Genomic DNA, 22,376 nt, shown 5'->3' with positions numbered 1-22,376 from the left:
GGAGGGGCGATGTCCTGTCAGCTCGGGTAGTTTTAGATCATGGTTACCAATGTAGCACCAGTTTTCTTTCCACCTGGCATTGGAATCTATCATCTCATACGCTAAATATTGGCTACCGAGTTTCTCCTGCATCTAGATACTAGCTCCTCCGACTATTTGAGTGAGATCCCTCATCTGTTGCTACTTTACACAAAATAAATTTTGGAATAACTAGAAGTGGGGCCTAATTCCAAGAAAAGCTTCGCAGAGGTGCACAAAAATGGCAGTGTGGAGAATTCCGTTGGGGTTTAGATGAATTAGCTCCAATTTATAGTAATCCAGAAGACCTCGAAAAAAGTCAGAACCAGGCTAGGCAAGACCGCGCTCGATGAAGTGAGCGAAAATTAGTGTTTCATTGGAGTGTTCCTCCAATGGCCACAGATTGGCGTAGACGGATCTCCAACTGATGATGTCTTGATTTTGGAGCAGCTTGGCGGCCACAAGCGCCTTGAGCTCCATTTGACTAGCAAGGAACATTTGGATACGTTCCGACCAACCTAATAAAGCCAAACGCTCGGATTGCCCCCGTTTTGATATGTTCAGACCTCCATAATGAATTAGTCATAACTTTTGATTCCTGATAGCTCTGGTGGTGCAAGAGTACTTGATGGAACAGGTTGGAAGTCTAGTTTCCAATGCAACAAACCGCATGTCCATTGGACTTCCGAATAAGGTGTTATGACTGATTTTATTGAAGACTCCATAGAAGGTGAGAAGACGCGCGAGATTGAAAGATCACCTCGTGAATGCTTCACCGCTTGGATTTCCATCTTCCAATGAGGAGACTTTAGCTCATACCAATCTAGAAGGGTTGTTCCTAGTATAAATAATATCTATGTACTACTGGAAAAACAAGTTGAATTTTAATGAATAGATAACTGCCTATGGTTTTGCAGCCAAGTTGCTAAGTGCCTTGCACACCCTTGTTCTTCTTGAACTTGTGAAAATATATCTCTGAGGTCCCCTAATTCGTCCTCTACGGCTTTCAGTTAGGCTGCATCATTTTGTGTGGATTAGTCCCTGATTGTGGTTCTACGGTCGTTCGATGATTGAGTTGAAGTCTTCAAGGTTTCGTTGCCTCTTACCTCGTCGCTTGGTCGCATCCACCCCGGATCGTGGTTCTGTGCTCATTCGGAGATCGACTCGGAGTTCTCTTTGGTGCCTCTCTCCCCATCACTTGTTTGCATCCAACCTTTGTCAGGTATAAAGCTGCTTGCAGCAAGTTATCTTTGTTACGAAATCTACTGCCGTGAAGATCGAGCCATCCAAAGGACCTTTCTTGTGATGGTCCATACCACCTATGAATCATCAAATCAGTCGGTGATATGAAAGTTGCAATAGCTAGTTTATAGACTTTAAGCTATTTATAGCCCATTGTCCGGCGATTTGAAGGGTGTTAGAGCTTGAAAAAGCTATAGGCTTGGTTTACATATTTACACATGAGCTCTCTCCACCAAAGAGCTCAAGAGAATATTAGGCAATTATCATAAGGCTTAGGTCTTGATTAGTGCTAGTTTAGGCCTATTAGAGCACTACTTCAGGGTTAAGCTTAGAGTTAGGCGAGATTTTCAAATCTCTTTGTTATTGGTGCTTTTGTGCACCAAGAGTTGCAAATTTGGGGCTTGTAAGTCTTGTGACACCCTCCAACTGCGATTTTAAAGTGGTTGTCAGTGCATGTGAAAGGGAGGAGAGGACCTTGATGTTTTGCCAAAGCTCTACCGAGTGAAAAGCGGCGATGAGCATATGGGAGATGCACTTGCCTATGGGGAAGGACCGTCAGGTATCCACAGAGTTACTTAACTGGGGAGCTTATGTCCTTGCGCGAGCATTCCCTTAAGAGGGGCTCCAACAACGAGTACTACTAGAAAGTTTTGATTTCTGATATCTCGGTAAAAAAATGCTATGTCTATCAGGAGTTTCCATTCTGTACCACTTTACATTCCACATTTTCTATTGCATTTTACATTTCGCGTTTACATTTCCTAAAAATTGTTTTGTGTGGTTTATAGGATTGGAACCTATGATGAAAAACTATTTTGTGGTAAAGATAGTAACACATAGAAAAATTCAGTGCACATCCAGATAGACTTTGAAATATGTTTTTATATGTGCTTGAAGCTTTAGTAGAACATCCAATTCAACACCTCCTGCGGTGTCATGGTCCATTCATTGTTCAGTTATCACAGCGCATCTTCCCGGTGCATCGACCGTCGCACGCACGGCTTCGTCGGCTTCGCTGACTACTGTGACCTATAGAAGGAACGCATCTAAGTGTCTGTTTGGATACACACTCCTAAAGATTAGGACTCCACTTTTTTAATACACTTTTAGGACTTGTGCATCCAAACATGGGTCATAAAAGTGCACTCCTAAACTTTAGGAGGGCTATTTTCATTATGAGGGCCAAGGGGTCCTAATGGGTCTTTTTTCTCCTAAAAGTGGTCCCTAAAACCCCCTTTACCCCTGTTGCCCTCCCCAAGCATTTAATGATGTGAACAATGTAGGAGCATTTAGAGGAGTAATTGGGAGTAAAAAAGTCATTTTTCCTCTGACATCCTAAAGATTAGAATTCCATCCAAACAGTCCTCTCCTAAATTGTAAGACTACCAATTTCTGAATCCTAAAGTACTTTAGGATAATCCTAAACTTTAGGAATTTGTATGAGCCTAGACCAACGTCCCCCTCGGCTTCCTCATTTGCAAACGCCTCATTATCCGATACATCCTGCAGAATTTGTTTTAAAATATTGCGGGAATACATTCTGCAGTTGCATAAAGCCTGAATTTGTAAAATGAACAGTTTCATAGTTCAGGCTAGGAAAAGAGACGTGTTTCTACTTTCTAACCATAAACTCATCTCATTAATGCACGCCCCCTCAAATGTTAGAATCGTCTTTGACGCTACCTGAGCATCATCTGTCTTCGTCTATCCAAGGTTGGCCCGCATATGGATTGTTCATTGTTCAGTCTTAAAATTTAATCAAGTCAAGGCTTCAGACTTCTCATTTTCTCAAAATGATTGCTAGTGCCTAGTACAGGCGTACAGCGTATGAGGTCGACCCAACCCTTCTTTGGACTGTGGAAAAGTTCTGACTTTTTTATGAAGCAAACGCTAGTCGTTTTTAGCTTCATTTAGTTGTATAAAACGGCCAATTAAATATGACTGGAGGTGGTACAATTAGTTGATTTTGTTGTCTAAAATAAGGGTGTTTAGCAGCACTTCACTTAGGAAAAAATAGTTCCACTTCACTAACTTTACAAAACTCCCTACCAAACACGTCTATAGCTCCACCAACTTCAACTCTAAAAAAAAAACACGTCTAGCTTCACCAACTTCAGCTCTAAGAAAAAAAAGAAATTGAGGGTTAGATCCATATTTTTTTTGAGCATCCAAGGATACTCAGAAATACAATTTCAGACCTCCGGGGTTGTACGGTAATTGACACCTTTGCCACCGGTTACGTACGCACCTGTTCGCGGTAGGAAAAGAAAGAAGCACTCTTTCTCCCGTCGCCCCTCCCCTTCTCTCGTCAATTTTCCCCGCCGTCGCCCCTCGGGCTGCGCCGCCGCCGCACCCGAGGCCGCGCCGCCTCTGCCATCGGAGCCTCGCCTCCGCCTCCCGCTGGCGCCGCGCTGCTGCTTCTCGCCGTGCTAGGCCGCGCCCCCAACCTGAGGTCCTGCGCCCCGTGGTGATCGATGGCTGGGGCGGCATATGTTGCCTTGCCGCTCGCCGGCTGACGCTGCGAGCTTTTGTTTTCTCCTTTCTCTTCTCTGCTTCCCTCCTATGCCCAACGCCACAAGGACGCAGCACCGTTGCCATCGCGGGACTCAACGCTCCTCCAACGCCTCTTCCCGTTGCCATGGACAATGGCCAGCAGCTGCTCGAGAAATTGCTTGCAAAGTCTGTGGTCCATCCCGTCGTTCAAGCAGTTAGCTAGTTTCTGCTGAGTGATTTTTGAGTTCGCGCGGTGGCGGAGGTCCAAGATGAGGCGCTGAGAAGACGAGGAGGGACTCGTCGTTGAGCGGCAGCCCGTCGTCGTCTCCCGCTGCCGCGCGGTGGGCAACGAACGATCGAGCGGCGCTGAATTGGCGAGGAAAAGAGAAGGCTGCTTGGATCGGATATCGCGTTGGCAGGTTCTGCTGGTTCTCCAAAAATTCAGCTCAGTCTATTGATTCCTGCAACGAATTCCGATCCGACCTTTGCTTCGATTCCGTTGAGACGAGGACTCGGGCTTGCTACGGATTGAATCGGGATCTTGGGATCACGGATTCCCGTAGGCCAAAAACGAAAGCAGACTCTTGACAAAAGAGTAAAACGATCTGCCGATTTGAGCTGCACGCGAGAGAGAGAGAGGAAGGGGAGGGGAGAAAAGAAAAAGAGCCTAACGAGATTAATATTGGATCCATTTATAAAGGTAAAATACATTATTTATAATAAATCCTCGTGTTTTTAGCGCTGGAGCACTGCAATCAGTTAAACACATACAATCATTCCATATTTCAATCAGCTAAACACGTATAACCACTCTATATTTTTCAGCTAAACACGTACAACCACTCTATATTTCAATCAGCTAAACACGTACAACCACTCTATCTATATTTCAATCAGCTAAACACGTACAACCACTCTATATTTTTTTCTAGACTTTTTTTCTAGATTTGGTGGAGATATTTTTTTCTAGACTTGTTTTTCTAGATTTGGTGGAGTGGAGCTGAAAAACATGGGATTCGTGAAGGGGAATTGTTTTTCTAAATACAACGGTTCATCGCAATGGCTTACTGATGTCTCCAAACGATTTGTTTGCTACAGATGTTTACAGTCTCAAAGATGTGCCTTTCAAGAGTTGAAGGATCAATTCACCCACTACACACAAGAACCATGCAAACTAGTATATAATTACCGAGTCAAGCACAATTTACCAGAAGCAGCAGCACTGTACTAATCATCATATGTAGCAGCAAACTACTATGAATTTATATATATAATACGCCCTTACTTATTACTTGATCACCTACACATAATAGAGATTATGCCACCACGCTGGATGGAAGGCAGCCTCTGGTCGCTGGCGGCGGCTTCAGCGCGGGTAGGCAGCGATCTCGACGCCCTTGTTGCCGAGTGCCGACGACGGGGGCGCCTCGTAGGCGCTGAAGAGGCGGTAAGAGGAGATGAGGGAGAGGAGGATGAAGCAGAGCACGGAGCCGAAGGTGATGGCCACCGAGGTCCGAGCCTTGCGGCAGAAGACGCCAAACACGCCGCACGCCTCGCTCCACGTCACCTCCTTGTCGCCGTTGTAGGCCAGGTACAGGAGCTCCGCTGCCGCCGCGCCGGCGGCCAGGATCAGGTACGTGAACACCTGCAGTACACAGCATGCCAAGGATCAGTCTCATTCTCTCCCCAAATATAGTCGCCATGTTCCCTTCTGCAATGATCTGTGATTGGCGATCACAGGATCAGCCAGTATTTGAGTAGTGAAATTAACAACAGGTTAAGCTGTAGTTTTGTACATAAATGCTTCAAACTCTGAACAACAGTGAACAGAGTTGGAACAAATCCACCATTGAACTGTTTAGAACCGGCAAAGCTAAATTCTGTTTCGATGTGTTAATTTCGTTTGTTCCTCTGCTCACGGTGCACTAAAGTCCAATCCGGTATTCAGGCAAGCACGCACGAATTTGGCATGAACCTTTTAAAACGAACAGATCCTCTAAAATCCCTTGGCTCACCTCTTTCCAGGCTCCAACAGAGCCGAAATTCCAATCAAACGAACCAAGCGATTTTCTTGGAATATCAAAGTATAATCTAAGAGTACTGACAATTGTAAGTCGCAACAACAAATATGTGTCCAGCGCAAGAAAAAATTCTCTTCTTCTAACATGGTTGCTCATAAAAATCGTCACGTGTTGTTGGCAAAAGAAAGAAGAGAAAAGACATTCTTCAGAGTACTTTCAACATGCTGCTTGCTACCAGCTGAGTGAGTAAAAGTGAAGAGTGAGAGAGCAGAGCAGAGACGGATCGGAAGGCACAAGAAGTCGGACCTGGTCGAGGAGGAAGACGACCCAGGAGCGTGACACGGTGGCTGGCCTGGGCACGGCGGTGTAGAAGGCCGTGACGAGGGAGTAGGCCGCGCAGAGGCCGTTGGCGTAGACGAGGTACTTGAAGCCGCCGAGGTCGGAGTAGGCGACGGTGCCGTACTCGTTGGTCTGCTGGTCCTTGAGCATGATGGCCATGGCGGCCACGCACAGCCCCAGCGGCGCCGCGCGCAGCAGCGTCTCCACGGGCCGCACCCGCGCCGCCGCTGCCTCGCCCGCCGCCAGCTGCTGCTGCTGCGCCGCGTCCGCCGCCCCGGCCGCTCCGCCCACCGCCTTCTCCTCCGCCATCTTGGACATCTCCGCCCCTCTCTCTCTCTTCCTCTCTCTCAAGAAGCAACGTGAAGAGTCGCGGCAGGGCACGCAGCTCAACTCTCTCTCTCTCTCTCTCTCTCTCTCTAGGAAGTAGTAGTAGTGCTAGCCGGAAGGGAGGGAAGAGAGCGCATTTAAGGGCGGAGGCGTGGGGGAATGGCGAGAGTGGTTGGAGCGCAGTGAGGGGGCTTGAATGCGCGGAGTTAATGGCGCGCGCGGTGGGCAGGGCCGTATGGCGCATGGGGGATGGATGGAGTCCGTCGATCCCGATGCGATTGGTGGCGCGGCGCCCGGCCACGCCGTGCATCGCGTTGCGTCGCGTCGCGTCCTCCACGACGCGCCTGCCTGTCGTCATTGCTGGCCGGGGCCGCGCGCGTGGGCCGCGTGCGCCCGACGTGCCGCAGCAAGGGTCTGTTAGGGAAGAGGCGCGCGTGTGCGTGGTGAACGGCCATCCTAAAGCATGCATGCGTTCGCATATCCTGTCACTAATGGGTGTTTGTTTCCTACTTTGATACTAATTAATTAAGAGTATTAAATATATAGTGAGATAAATCTATTAAACCTAATTAATCCATAATTTGACAATGTGGTGCTACAATAATCATTTATTAATGATGGATTAATTAGATTTAATAGATTCATCTTGAGAATTAGCTCAGGGCTTCTGCAATTAGTTTTATAATTAGATTATGTTTAGTCCTCCTAATTAGCATTCGAATATTCGATTTGACAAAAGCTAAACTTTAGCCTAAGGATCCAAACACGCCCTAATTTATTGAGAGACACCCTCCCGCTTGACTTGAGTAAAACCACTGGGATTTCGCTTTCAGTAACAGTTTCAAACCCTCCTTAGTACTGGTTGTATAACCGGTATTGCTATGACGGTACTAAAGAGGGGCTCATTTAGTACCAGTTGGTGTTTTGCGCTAAAAAATCAAGTCTCACGTTGTGCGCGGTCCATGAGATTCGAACCCACAACGTCAAGCCTTGCACGAACCTTCCTTACCATCCCACCTACGCAGCGCATATAATGGAGGTGGATATGCTTTCCTTTTGAAGTAACCCGTGGAGGGCCTTTAGTACTAGGTCCTAACACCACCGATGCGGCAGATTAAAAGCTTTAGTACCGGGTGGTGTTAGGACCTAGTACTAAAAGGTCTCGGGGGTTCCAAATTTGAACCCGATACTAATGCTAACATTACTATCGGGTCAAAATGTGACCGACGTGTACATCCACACATCCCAAACTAACTCCTTTCTATTATTAAATAATATATCTTATAGATATTATTATTATTATTAATCAGGATATAATATTGATTATCTTGTAGGAGTAGATGTTGGAACGGACTTATATTTAAGGGACTTATATTTAGGAAAGAGAGTACTCCCTCCATTCCAAAAAGAGTGTCCCATTAGTTCTATTCTAAGTCAAATCATCTTATGTTTGAATAAGTTTATATAAAATATATTAATACTTTTAATGTCTAGTAAGTTTCATTAGATTCGTTATGAAATATATTTTCATAGCATACCTATTTAGTGTTATAAATATTGATGCTATTCATTGCAAGCTTGATCAAACTTAAAATAGTTTGACTTAGGACAAGCCTAAAGGGACACTCTTTGCAGGACGGAGGGTGTACCATCCATCCCTAGGGTGTACGTACGTATGCACGGGTGTGTTATACTCCCTCCATTTATGTTTATAAGGCGTACGCGCATATCAAGATTCAAACTCTAATAATTTAACCAATATTTTTTTATGATGCAATTTTGAAATGGTTAGATTTGTAATCAAATGTACTCTCCAATGATTGTAAGTTTATAACCATAATATAAGATGAATTAATGGTCAAAGTGTAATTTGGAAGACCGTGCCATGTCATATCACACATTATAAATAAAAATGGAGGGAGTATGTGAGTGTATATTTTACACTCTAAAATATCGGAATCGAAAATGTAAGGTCCTGTTTGGGAAGGGGGTGTTAAAGTTTAACACCCCACTTTTAACACTTTTTAACACTTTCCTATCCAAGCACTTGTGTTAAAAGTGGGGTGTTAAAGTTTAACACCCCATTTTTCATAAACACATAGAGGGGGTGTTAAAACTTGCTAAAGGTGTTAAAAGTGGTCCCCTAGTCCACTTTTTCCTAAGTAACCCCTTCTCTCTCCTCTCCTCTCCCTCCTCCCCGCCACCAACGCCGGCCTCCTCCTCCTGCTCATCCTCTCTGCTTGGCCGGATCCGCCGCGCCGTCATGGATTGAACCAGATCTGCCGCGTCCTCCTCCTCCTCGTCTTGGCGTTGACGCCATCCTGGTCCACCTCCTCCTCGTCCCCTCATCTTGGCAGGAAGGGAGGCGACGTAGGCTGTGTCGTCTTCGCCCTCACCCGCCACCGCCGTCGCGGATCTGGAGGAGCGGGGAGAGAGCGGCCACCTCGGCTGCGTCGTCTTCCTCCGCGGGGAGGACGCGGACGCCACCCACGTGGCACGCATCCTCGCCCACCTTGGCCACCTCCTCTGCGGGTACCTCGCCGTAGGCGTCTCGCCTGCCCCGCCACCTCTGCCGTGTCCTTCACCCGGTCCACCACGGCCATTGTGGCGGAACCGTCCAACTTAAACTGGCTTAAGTGCGTCTAATTGCTGTCAGAACAACAATTATCCAAAACGCACTTAAAACAGTGTAAGTTCGGTAGTCCGTCAAGGGTTCTGTTCACAGAACTCCTTGAAAATCTCCACGGTTTGTTCCATAGCCATACATCAGGATCGCTTCCATGATGGTATAGCATCAACAAACATTACATTTTTACATACATAACAGAGGTACGATTTATTACAAACCATAGATTGAAAGAAACTTAACGGTGCAAGTTAAACCATTGCTAAAATTTTAAACTATAAACCAATCCGGGGCAAGTAATTAAACATCTAAGTTTATTCTGGGGTATCATGAGACTCATGAGATACCCTAGTTCTTTAGAGTTTCCTCCTCGGTGGGTCCCTGCTGGGTTTCTAAAAACAACAACAAAGGATCCCCTGAGTACGAATTACTCAGCAAGTCTGACCTGTCTAACCAATATAAATACTTTTTGTATACTGTATGATAGCTTTATGGTGTATTGGCTGACTCACATTTTGCAGAAAAAGCTTACTATAAGTGAAACCTTAGTTTTCTCTTTTACTTTAGATTGAGTTCATTACCTGACCAATCTAGATAATAAAAATATTTTAGCAACCAGATGGAACTGAGCCATACAACATATTTATTCAAGCAAATGGTTCCCTTCTCTTGGTTACTCTACGATGCTCAAGCAATGATCAAGTGCATTCATATCCGAGAATTGCGGCGATCCGGACCGATTTACATCCTGCAGGAGATACCTGACCACCAGCTATGTACAATTGTCCGGGTTGCACATAACGACCTTTCGATTAGCTGTACCCAACGATCGGAATTATAACTACTCAAACCCAGGGACGCACCCCCACATGGGACCCCACGTCTGGCCTGATCTCCAATGTGAGTTTCAGGCTACGCCCCCGTCCTTCCACTGCACGCCAAGCACGGGTACGAAATATTTCCGATTAGAGAGCCAACTAACCTACCGGGCTTGCTGGTTCCCATATGGCAGTAAACAACCAGGTAATATCACTTGATCACTGGTTAAAACAACGATCGGTCCTTAATCAAATTAACCGAGTAGACGGAACTACGGAACTCAAGACTCCTTTCTTGATTCCATCCAAGCTTCCGTCCACTATCTTCCAAAATAGGTCATTTCCTTGGTATACATGTGTATGACAATGTTACCATAGGTTGCTGAGTACCATAGGTACTCAGACAGGATAAAGGTAGCGTCACTATGCTTTGCTAAGCATGGGATACTTACTAATTATTGCACAAGTGGCAAAGATGTCCTTAATAACAAGGTTGGATTATGCACAAAAGTAAGTTTTCAATCAACTCCTAGACTTAATGCATTCATAAGGAAATAATCAATAGTTGGACACATGAAATAATGACTCCAAAAGTAGATAGGCTTAAATGCACCGGGGCTTGCCTAGGATCAACAATGTTAGTTCTTCGGAAAACCCCTTCAGTAAAAGAGGTAGTTCAACATTTCTCGGACTCTGCCAATCTTTAGATGAATTCCACGAATTCCACTGTAGGAGCTTCAACGTCTACGATTTAGTACATGCAGGAGTTAGAGATGCAAACTTTTGAATACATAACTATACAACTTTCCTTCATGATAAAGTTGCAAGCCAACAAGTGACTATACAACCCATCTTCATGACAAAGTTGCAAGCCAACACTAAACTACCCATAAAGATTAACCCACAATTTTAATTTCCTTACTGACCTACCTAAGCCTTTTCTTTTATTTTAGAAAAGTATTATAATAATTTTCTAATCTCAAAACTTAATTCCTATGGATTAATAATAATTTGTGAATATGAAAACATTATTCAACATTTTATGCATTTAATAAAGGTTAAGCATTTATTTAAATACCTTAATAAAAAGGCATTAAATAAATACCTAAATTTTTATTATTTTTTCCTAAGGTATAAGAATTTTAATGCATAAAGGAAAATAAAACAATCCTACCAAAATTGGTTTCACTAATTTTGGGCACTCCTAAAAATTCCTGTGATTTAAATGGTGAAAATCGTATTTAATCTATTTATCTAATAAAAGAAAAACCTAAGGTTTATCCATAAACCCCCGGCCCAAATCTTTCTCACTCAACTCCTCCCTAACCCCTCTCACTTGCGCTGGGCCCATTGGACCGGCCTTACTTCCCCCCTCCTAATCTACCCGCCGGCCCACCTTTACTCCCTCTCCTTTCTCTCTGGCGCATGGGCCTGCTGAACCGGCCCAACTTCCTCCTCCCTACTCCATGTCTAATGCAAGGGCTCTCTTGGGCCGGACCCCTCCTTTCTTTCCCCCTTCACTTCCACCTGGGCCTCCAACCGACAACCCCCCTCTCCACCTCTCAACTCCCCTGGCGCATGGACCCCCAGCGCCACGGGCTTCTTTCTCCCTGCGCCAAAACAGGGGCGCGACAGAAGGGGGCGGGGCTCGCCGATGGCGCCTCCCCGACGGCGTGGTCGGGCTGGTGAGCAACCCCAGGCCGGGGCGCACCCGCGGGCGGCAGCGGCCCTCCTGGAGGCGGCCTGTGCCGGCTCCCCATGAGCGGCGGCGCCATGGCCGATGGCCGGCCGGTGTAAGGCCCGGTGGCGGCACAGAAACAGCCTCCGACGCAACCTATAGCCTCTACGCGACCTAGCTATTCTCCGAGGACCAACAATCGAAGAGAAAAGGGTCGGCACGAAGGAGCTCACAGAAAGGACAGTGGTGGTGGCGGGCAGATTAAAACAGCGGCGATTCGGAGCTCGACGATGAGAAACTGAGTAACGGTCAGCCTCAAGGCATCATGGTGATGCTACAGGGGCTGTCGGTGGGCGGTGGCGTGAAAGGAATGGTAGCGAGGGTGATGGCCAGCGGCGGCGTTGCTCTCCCGAGCTTCAGCTCGCACAGCAGTAAAACAAATGGCGGAGGGTTAATTTGATGAGGGCGAGGCGGTAGTGATGCGAACTTTTACCGTGCATGTGTGCCACCTCGACAACCTATAGGCCTCCATGAGCACGGACGTGGCCGTCGCGCTAGCCGGCGGGCAGAAGTGCCGGCGGCGGCACGTCTCTATTGCTCTGCTCGTTTCCCTCTTCCTTCTTTTTCTTTGACTCCAAATTTCAGACCTCAAAATTGACCAATCTGAATTCAATCTCTCGAAGATCCCTTAAGCAATCCTGTAGAGTAATCTAAGAACTTCAATTGATAGATTGGCCTCTACCCGAGATGATTACTCTAAGACCGAGATTTCTACTAATTTGTAGAATTTCTACCAAATTTGAAGTATTTCTACAAATTTCTAATAATTTCTACGAATGTCTACAAAATTTCTTCTAATTTTTAAGCATTTCTACCATATTTATACAAATTTCTACTAATTTGTAAGAATTTCTACCAAATTTGTAGTATTTCTACAAATTTCTAATAATTTCTACGAATGTCTACCAAATTTCTTCTAATTTTTAAGCATTTCTACCATATTTCTACAAATTTCTACTAATTTGTAAGAATTTCTACCAAATTTCCACAAATTTCTACTAATTTTTGAAGCATTTGTACTAATAGTAATGTACTAAAAACTATACTAAATGTATACAAAATTATACTAAGCACTTATACTAAATAAGTCTTAAGCATTTCTACAAACTTCTACCAATTTTCAAATCATTTATAATAAAACATAGTAATTTCTATAAAACATAGTAATTTCTAAAAGTTATACAAAATGTATACAAAATTATACTTAGCATCTGAACTAAATTATACTGATTTTCTATTAATTATAGTAATTTCCTACTATTTTTTCAACTAATAATAGTAATTTCCTACTGATTTCTACTAATCATACTGATTTTCTAACTAAAAAATAAATAAAGGGCCCTTGCATGGCCCTGCCATACGCGTGGAGAGGGCCGGGGGTCGCGACGGGGGTGGTGCCATATGTCGACGGGACGGTGGGCGGCAGGGGTCGGAGCGGAGGGCGACGGCGGCCAGGGCGGTACGGCCCAGCGGCAGTGGGGATGGAAGCGGCGCGAACGATGGAGGCGACAGCGACAGAGAGGCGGCAGCGAGAAGGCATCGCGGAGGGAGGCGGCGACGAGGGGGCGTGATGGAGTCGGCGGCGATGAGGTGGTGCGACGGAGGAGGCAGATCTTGGAGAGTGGTCAAAATTTCGCTAAGTGTTGAAGGGTGGAGGGGGGAGAAGACGACTGTTACCTTTATTCCCCCCTATCCCGGTTGCAAATTGCAACCGGGACTAAAGGGTCCTTTTGTCTCGGGTGCCAATTGCAACTAGGACAAAAGGCCCCCCCTTTAATCCCGGTTGCAATTTACAACCGGGACAAAAGGGTACAACCGGGACTAAAGGGTACGTTCGCGTGGGAGGCGAAAATTACCCTTTTGTCCCGGTTGCAAATTGCATCAGCAACAAAAAGGTCCGTTTTCTATTTTTCGTCTCTCGCCTATTTTTTGGAAATAGATTTTATATATGCTTTCACTAGATTTTAGGAAGGAAAAAATAAGAACTTTACAAATTTCGAACATGAAAAAATATATTAAATTAGCAAGTATATTTACAATAAGTTTGAATGAGTCATTAATTCTATACTAGTTCTTTTAGTTTCTAAATAATTATTTTTCTACATCACTATCATCAAGAAATTATTCAATTAAATAATTTCAATGCGTGAAAAATTCAATTGATGTATGTGGTTAACATTGTTCATATTGATCAAATAATCTTCACTTCAACTAATTTAAACACAAATTTATATGTGTTTTGAATTGGTTTTGTTAAGGAAAAAATAAAAAATTTACATATTTCAAACATGCAAAAATATTTTAAAAAACATATTTCGAATAATTCTTCACCTCAAGTAATTTAAACACACATGAAATCATAGATACGTTAAATTAAAAATTGTATCAAGTAGTACATGAAATTATAGAACTTTACAATGTAACTTTACATACAGGTGAAGCATATTTAGTGCATTACAATGTAACGTTAAAAAACTTCTTCTTCACAAAAGTTCCTTGGTCATGATCGCGGCGTAAGTACAGAGCCTCTTCGTTGGCTAGCATGATTCTTGGGTCAACTTCAACAGTGAATGGAATCGAGCCATCAAACTGATCGTAATCATCTGATTGGTCTGTTTTGTTCTTGACTCCCACGATTTTTCTTTTACCTGGAAGCACTATGTGGCGTTTTGGCTTCCATGGCTCTTCTAAATTTTTCTTTGGTTTGCTAGACATGTCCATCACATAGAAAACCTGATGCACATCATTGGCAAGTATGATGGTTCATCATTATATCCAATCTTTGTTAGGTCCACTTTTGTCATTCCATACTAATCTTTGGTTACGCCAGTTAGCTTCACCCATTGGCAATGAAATAGAGGGATGTTCAGCAGTCCGTATTCGAGTTCCCATATCTCCTTTATGAAACCATAATACGAGTCCTTGCTACTGTTGTTGTCTATGGCATCTATGCGGACACCACTATTTGTATTCGTGCTTTTCTGGTCTTGGACTCTCGTGTAAAATGTATAACCATTTATCTTGTAGCCTTGGAATTTCACGATTGTGCTAGAAGGTTCCCTGGCTAACCAAGCGAGTTGTGGATGAATCTCAGAGTTACACATAAGGTGTTAATGCAATCAAGAGGGAAAAGTATCCATGTGATAATGTATAATCCAAGCATCGGATTTCATCGGGTGTTCGGAAACTAGCATCTGTTCGAACAAAGTATCATTGCTCAAACTTGTTTTCCTTCCAAGAGTGCCCATTCCCCGCAGCCTCCCCTCGTGGCATGAAGTTGGAACCTCAATCAAATTAATTAAGTCAGTAAAATCAACACAAACCTCAATGACCTCCTCTGGTCCATATCCCTTGGTGATGCTTCCTTCTGGACAGGCACGATTAAGAACATAGTTTTTTAGGACTGACATGAACCTCTCAAAAGGCCACATATTGTGCAGGAATACTAGACCAAGAATAGTCATCTCTTTTACTAGGTGAACCAGGAGGTGCATCATAATATTGAAGAAGGATGGTGGAAATACCAACTCAAAGTTGACAAGACATTGCACCACATCGTTTTGTAACTTTATTAGCATGGTTGGATCGATTACCTTCGGCAAAATCACATTGACAAACATGCATAGCTTTACGAGCAGTAATCGAATATTCTCTAGTATAATACCCCTTAGTGCAACCGGAAGCAACTGAGTCATCAACATGTGGCAGTCATGGGCCTTGAGATTTGTGAACTTTTTTCTTTCATATTTATGATTCCCTTTATATTCGAGGAGTACACAGATAGGACCTTGATACTATTCAGGCATTCAAACATGCTATCCTTCTCTTCCTTGCTGAGAGTGTAACTAGCAAGACGTAAGTAGTGCTATCCATTATCTGTCTTTTCCGGATGTAGGTCATCTCGTTGCCCCATACGTTTCAGGTCCTGTCGTGCTTCCAATGTATCTTTTGAGCTCCCATAAACACCCATGAATCCTAGCACGTTCAAGCAAAGATTTTTCATCAGGTGCATCACGTCTATTGCGTTGCGGACCTCTATGATTTCCTAATAAGGTAGCTCCCAAAATATTGACTTATTATTCCACATGGTTGCACGTCCATTATCGTCGTTCGGAACAGGTTCGCTACCAAGATCCTTTCCAAAGACTACCCTTACATCCTTTATCATCTCAAAAACACACTTTCCATTATGGTGTGCAGGTTTTTTATGATTGTCTGCCGCCCCTTTGAAATGCATCCCTCTCTTTCTCATCGGGTGGTTAGCAGGGGGAAATCGACGATGGCCCATACAGATGACCTTCTTATAATGCTTCAAATACATGCTATCTGTGTCATCTAAATAGTGGGTGCAGGCCCGATATCCCTTGTTTGTCTGTTCCACAAGGTTACTCAGTGCAGACCAATCATTGATGGTTATGAACAACAATGCTCGTAGGTTAAAGCTCTCCTATTTATCCTCATCCTACACACGTACACCTTCTTCCTTCAAAAGCAGTAAAAATTCATCAACCAACGATGTTAGGTACATGTCAATGTTGTTGCTGGGTTGTTTTAGGCCTTGGATAAGCATCAACATCATAATGAACTTCCGCTTCATGCACAACCAAGGAGGAAGGTTGAACATACATAGGGTCATAGGCCAAGTACTATGACCACTACTCAACTCACCGAATGGATTGAATCCATCAGTACTTAAACCAAATCTTATGTTCCTTGCATCACTTTCAAAGTTCAGGAATGCTCTATCAATTGATCTCCATAGGGCCCCATCCGTGGGGTGTCTTAGCATTTCATCTTGCTTACGTTCTTCTTCGTGCCATCGCATCAACTTAGCATTCGCCTTGTATCTGAACAAACACTTCAAGTATGGTATTATAGGGAAATACCACATCACCTTCGCGGGAACTCTCTTCTTGGAAGGCTGCCCCTCAACATCACCAGGATCATCTCGCTTGATCTTATATCGTAGCGCTCCGCACACAGGACAAGCATCCAATTTCTCATATTCATCACCATGATAGAGGATACAGTTATTAGGACATGCATGTATCTTCTGAACCTCCAATCCTAGAGGGCAAACAATCTGTTTAGCTTCATATATTGTCGACGACAATTCATTATTCTCGGGAAGAATCTTCTTGATAATTTTCAACATCCCCTGAAATGCCTGATTGGACACACCATTTTTAGCCTTCCATTGCATAAATTCTAGTGTGGTACCTAGTTTTTATGGCCTTGCTTGCAACCTTGGTACAACAATTTTTGTAATCATTAATCATGCGCTGCAACTTTTCTTATTCCTTCACGGTTTTGCAATCTCTATGTGCATCCCGTAGCACCTAACCAAGATCATTAGTAGGGCCATCTTCTGGAAACTCATCTTCATCAGCCTTGCCCATTGTAGTATCTGCAAAAGCTTCGCCTGCAGCCCAGTTCGGAATGTTGTTATCATCCTCCTCTTCTTCGCCGTCTTCCATTACAACCCCTCTTTCACCGTGCTTGGTCCAAACCAAATAGTTAGGCATGAAACCGTATCTAAACAAGTGGCTGTGAATAGGCCTCCAGGAAGCCTATGAATAGTCCTTCTTGTTACTGCATTGGAAGCATGGACAACATATGAACCCATTCTCTGGCTTGTTCGCTTTGACCACTTTGAGAAAATAATGCAAGCCATCAACAAACTACTTGCTCCGTCTGTCCGTGTTATACATCCATTGCAGGTCCATCTGCATCGTATTACGCATGAAAATGGATTACGCATGAATTTGGATTATGCATTTTTTCCTTTTTTTTTCTTTCTGTTGTACACAGCTAATTTTAATATGATTTTTAGCTTGCACGTCTCTAATATCTTGCCAACGTTATAAATATTAGGTTGTATGGTAGTTGTTTTTTTTTGTATCAAGTCAAATATATTATTTTTTCATCCTTCAATGAGTACAAATATTAGGTTCTCTTGTTGCGAATAAGTGTGTGATTTTCGTTTCACATCAAAATTCATCTTTACGTGCCTATTGATGGTTATTTGATATGCTTTACAACCTATCTACATGCTATTCATGATTGAAAGCATGTCAAACTTTGTAGTGCAAATGATACTAAAAGTTTAGATATAGATAGAAATACACATATTTAAATTTCAGATCCAAATAACATGATACACTACGACAAACCATCCACTGAGTACTATCTAGGAGGACTTTAAGCATCCTTGGGCAGCGAAGATGAAGGTTTCACTGACCCAGCCTCATCCTGTGGTTTATTTGTACCTCCTACAATAGTAGTACTAAGTGGATGTGAAACACCCAGGACTGGCGGTGAAGGATAACGACCACCAAAAGGAGGTTCCTGACCCACCGCAACAGCATCTTCATGATATTTTTGCAAATAACGAAGCATTGCTTTCTCCCACGTGCTCCTTTTCTTCAGCTTATCATGAGGGCCAACTATGGTTTTCCCCTTGCTGTGAGAGGAACAACGATTGCCCCCACCATCACCACTACCTCCAGCAGCAGAAGCCATCTCTATGTACAAAAATTCATACCTTAGCACTGTTTGCATACACACATCCTCTCCATTCTCCTTTATTCTAACCGACTCATTTTTCTTCCTCTCTAAAGCATAAAACAAAGCATAACAACAATAAATGAAAGGAGAATGAAGTAGCTAACCTTCACAACACTTTGGATGAGTGAAATTCCCATGGAAATGAGGAAAAAAATTCGGGCAGCACCTCCCCTAGGCTTGCTTCAGCGCCATGGAGAGGAGGATGAAGCTCTCTGTCTTGTGGAGTGGAGTGGCTCAGGCTGAAGGAGGAAGAAGAGGCCTCTGTCTTGCGAATTTATAGGGTAGGAGTTTTTGTCTCGGTTAGAAATTCCAATCAGGACAAAAAACACCTTTTGTCCCGGTTGGGAGTTTACTTCCGGTTGGAAACACCAACCGGTACAAAAGGGGGACCCCTTTTGTACCGGTTGGAATTACCAACCAGGAGTAAACCATAAAGGGGGGGCCGTCAGTGGTAAAAAAAACTAGCCGTTACAACCGGAACTATAGGAAGGGCTTTAGTCCCGGTTGTTATTTACAACTGAGACTAAAGCTTCCCCCCCCCCCAATTCAACCTACCGTGGCGCGTCACCTTTAGTCACGGGCCAACTTTAAATTGGGACAAAAGAGGCGTATGGAAGGTGAGTTCTCTACCAGTGTACCCCCTCCCCCCCCCCACACACACATAAATTTTTTTGGCCCAAAAACCAAGTTGAGAGATATGGGTACCCCATGGGTCCCCACCGACCAGGATACTAGCCAATCTTGACAAGTGAGCCCACGGCGACCAAAACGTGTGGGCCAAGGATATGAAGATACTTGGAGCACAAGTCAAGGAGGCTGGGTGATTCAAATCAGCCCGGATATTGCAAGATACTTGTTGTAATCTGACTCAGATTGCTTTCCATGTAATAATCGACTAGGATTAGATTCAAATTGACTTGTAACCCTAGGTCGTCAGCCTATATAAGGCGGCCAAGGGCGCCTCCCAAGGGCAACCAATCCCATCGAATCTCAACCACACCAGCAATACAATCCAGCAAAACATAGGACATAGGGTATTACTCTCTGGAGACCCAAACCTGTCTAAACCTTCGTGTTCTCGTGATCACCTTTGAGTTCTTGGTCTCGAGATCCTCTCTTCCTACAAATCAACCATTTGGGTAACCCCCTAGTGGACTGTCGGGCTACTAAATCCGATAGTTGTTGTGCCAGGTACGGGTGATTGTAAGATCCTCCCCAGTGAGCTCGATGGCATCTCGCCCCAGCGTCATCTTCCCCAAGAGCATAAAGGATGCCCTTGCCAACCCGATTAAGCTTCACTTTGGGACCATGCCGGTGGATCCCGATTCCGCCGCTTCCTTCATCGACTCAGGGTCCATCGCCAGCTCGGCGTCCGTTGGATCTGCCCCAGCAGAACAAGACCTCCACCCGAAGACCTTTGTGCCGCTCGCCCAATAGATCGGCGACCTCTCCCTCTCTGAGGAATATGGGTACCCCATGGGTCCCTACCGACTAGGATACTTGCCGGACCTGACAAGTGGGCCCGCCCAACCAGGGTATGCGGGCCAAGGACATGAAGTTACTTGGAGTACACGCCAAGGAGGCTGGACGATTCAAATCAGCCTGGATATCATGGAACGGGTATTGTAGTCCGACTCAGATTACCTTCCATGTACCTACCAAGTAGATTAGATTCAAACTAACTTGTAACCCTTGGTCGTCAGCCTATATAAGGTGGCCATGGGAGCCTCCCGAGAGCATCAAAATTCTCAAGCAATACAAGCCACCAAGCATACAAGACATAGGGTGTTACTCTCCGGAGGTCCGAACCTGTCTAAAACCCTCGTGTCCCTTGTGTTCTCGCGATCACCTTCGAGTTCTTGGTTTCACAATCGCCTCCACCTAAAAATCGACCACTTGGGTAACCCCCTAGTGGACTGCCGGGCTTATAAATCCGACAGTTGGCACGCCAGGTATGGGTGATTGTGAGATCCTCCCTAGCGAGCTCGATGGCATCCCGTCCTAGCGTTGTTTTTCTTGAGATTATGAAGGACTACCTCACCAACCCGATCTAGCTCCCTTCAGGAGCATGCTAGTCGGCGGACTTCGACTCCACTTGCCTTCCGTCGACTCGGCACCCACCAACAGCTCAGCATCCATCGGATCTGCTTCGACGGAACAAGACCTCCACCTGAGGATCATCACGCCGCTTGCCCAGCAGGTCGACGATCTCTCTCTCTCTCTCTGAGAGGATTCCAAGCATCCTAGCTGCATCCCGCCCAGCCACGCCCTCCGACCTGATCTCATGGCTAAATTGCTAGGGATTCCCAACATCCTTGCTGCAACCCGTCCATCCACGCCCTCCGACCTGATCGCATGGCTAGATTGCTAAGGATTCCCAACATCCTTGCTGCAACCTGCCCACCCACACCCTCCGACCTGATTGTGGGGCTAGATCACATCAGCAACACCATTGCTGAGTGCATCAACCTCTCCAAGATAGCGCTATGCCCAACAAAGTCGGCGCAGGGTCCCTCCCGTGCCCCTTTGGTTTGAGAAACTCGGCTGCCGTGTTTTCTACGAAACTTGCACAGTCTGTTCAGATCCATTTTGAAGACCCACCTGGACCAGCCAATCCGTAGAACATCGAGCACCTGTGGTGCTTCTACCCTTAGAACTTAAAAGCTATGTATTCTCTTTTCCCTTTTTGTTGAATGAATAAAACCTCCGAGATTCTTTGCGTACCTACTTCCTTCTTGTCCCCTTGCCCGAGCTATTCCTAACGCTCGGGGATTGTCCGACCTGTTCGACAGACCACTCGCTTTCATGCTCAGGGGTTGTCCGACAGACCACTCGCTTTCAAGCTTGGGGGCTTCCCCCAGGCGCCGACCTCTGGGTCTCTCATCCTCCTCCTCCCCCTCTCAAGGCAATACGACTAACTTGTGTGGTCGGCATCCTAGCTCACGAAACCTAGACAACCTTGCGTTCACCCCTTCTACAAGCTTGAGATCCATTCTCAGCAGAATGCTGGTTTGGCAAGGCTAGGCACTTAGCGGCTACAGCCTCAGCTACACGCTGTCCCGTCGTATACACCAAGGAAGGGATGGAGCCCTTTTCTTTCCACGTATGTTAAATCAATTAGATCACTTGTCTTATCATACAATTTGATACACCGCAAGTTTTTTACAGGTCCCAACTCATTCGCTTCATCAACAACTGTCCGCCGACCACTTTGACCATCTGGACCCAACATCGGCTTCGTCAATAGCTATTCACCAACGACTGCCCGCTCAGGCGCGATGTTGACTCTCCAACTTGACCACGAATCAAGCTAAGTTTTATTTATAATTAAATATTTTACGGCTTTCGTATACCTACATACACCTCAGCTCCTCCATATCTTCGTGACTTTCGTTGACCGCCTCGGTTCCTCTGTGTCTCTATGACTTCGCTGACCACCTTGGTCGCACCTTGACTACCTATACAGCTTCGTCCGTCTACTACACGGGCGGTCGGGGGCTACACCCCACGGGTGCCCAGCTCATGCTCGTGCTTTTCCACACAATTCCGACTGCTTTGCGGTTTATCCGTCCCTCTTAATGGTTGCCAAAGTACTCGGGTAGCACATGCCTTAACCCATGAGGCCTGACTCTCATGTGTTGCTTCCTGCTAAGCACGCTCGAGTCCACTCGACAACACCCAAGCAGGGTCAGATGCTTAAACGTAACGGGCTAACTACTCGGGAAAATTACCTGGCCTACAAGAGCAGGATGTGCAAGAGTTTACTTCTTCAACGAATCAAACTTCCGAGTTATTCAATCATTAAATGTTCTACATTATGCTACATAATATTTTCATTGTCTTTTTATAGCTCAGAAACTACTGGGTGTGACTTCCGTGACTCAGCCGACCTCCCAGGCTTGGGGGCTGGGTGCGGGAGATGACTCGGCATGCTTCCCGTTGCCCGGTCGACCTCTCTAGCTCGGGGTGGGAGGTGACTTGACGTGCTTCCACGACTCAGCCGACCTCCCAAGCTCAGGGGCTATGTGCGCGAGGTGACTCAGCGTGCTTCCATGACTCATCCGGCTCCCAGGCTTGGGGGCTGGGCGCCACAAACGACTCAGCGTGCTTCCTGTTGCCCGGCCGACCTCTCTAGCTTGGGGTGGGAGGTGACTTGGCATGCTTCCGCAGCTCATCTAGCTCCCAAG

General features: G+C 45.3%; 1 protein-coding gene across 1 annotated transcript; it reads right to left on the bottom strand.

Moving 5' to 3' along the window:
• Positions 1 to 4,824: 4,824 nt before the first annotated feature.
• Positions 4,825 to 6,550, bottom strand: LOC101769947 (CASP-like protein 2A1). Its single transcript, XM_004975052.2, has 2 exons — positions 6,081 to 6,550; positions 4,825 to 5,398 (listed from the first exon to the last, which is right to left on the bottom strand). Exons 1-2 carry the CDS (start codon positions 6,429 to 6,431, stop codon positions 5,120 to 5,122), a joined length of 630 nt encoding a protein of 209 aa, XP_004975109.1. The 5' UTR covers positions 6,432 to 6,550; the 3' UTR covers positions 4,825 to 5,119.
• Between the last annotated feature and the right edge of the window lie 15,826 nt (positions 6,551 to 22,376).

This window comes from Setaria italica, chromosome VII (genome assembly GCF_000263155.2).
Source record: "Setaria italica strain Yugu1 chromosome VII, Setaria_italica_v2.0, whole genome shotgun sequence".
Classification (NCBI taxonomy): Eukaryota; Viridiplantae; Streptophyta; class Magnoliopsida; order Poales; family Poaceae; genus Setaria; species Setaria italica.
The sequence above is the reverse complement of the archived record's forward strand: the minus strand, read 5'-3'. Positions and strand labels throughout refer to the sequence as shown.

Bases quoted from the DNA above. Each gene is read 5' to 3' on its own strand.
- LOC101769947 (XM_004975052.2), bottom strand. From the start codon at position 6,431: ATGTCCAAGATGGCGGAGGAGAAGGCGGTGGGCGGAGCGGCCGGGGCG. The intron at 5,399-6,080 runs GTCCGACTTCTT...TGTGTACTGCAG, and splicing joins TCGTCTTCCTCCTCGACCAG to GTGTTCACGTACCTGATCCT.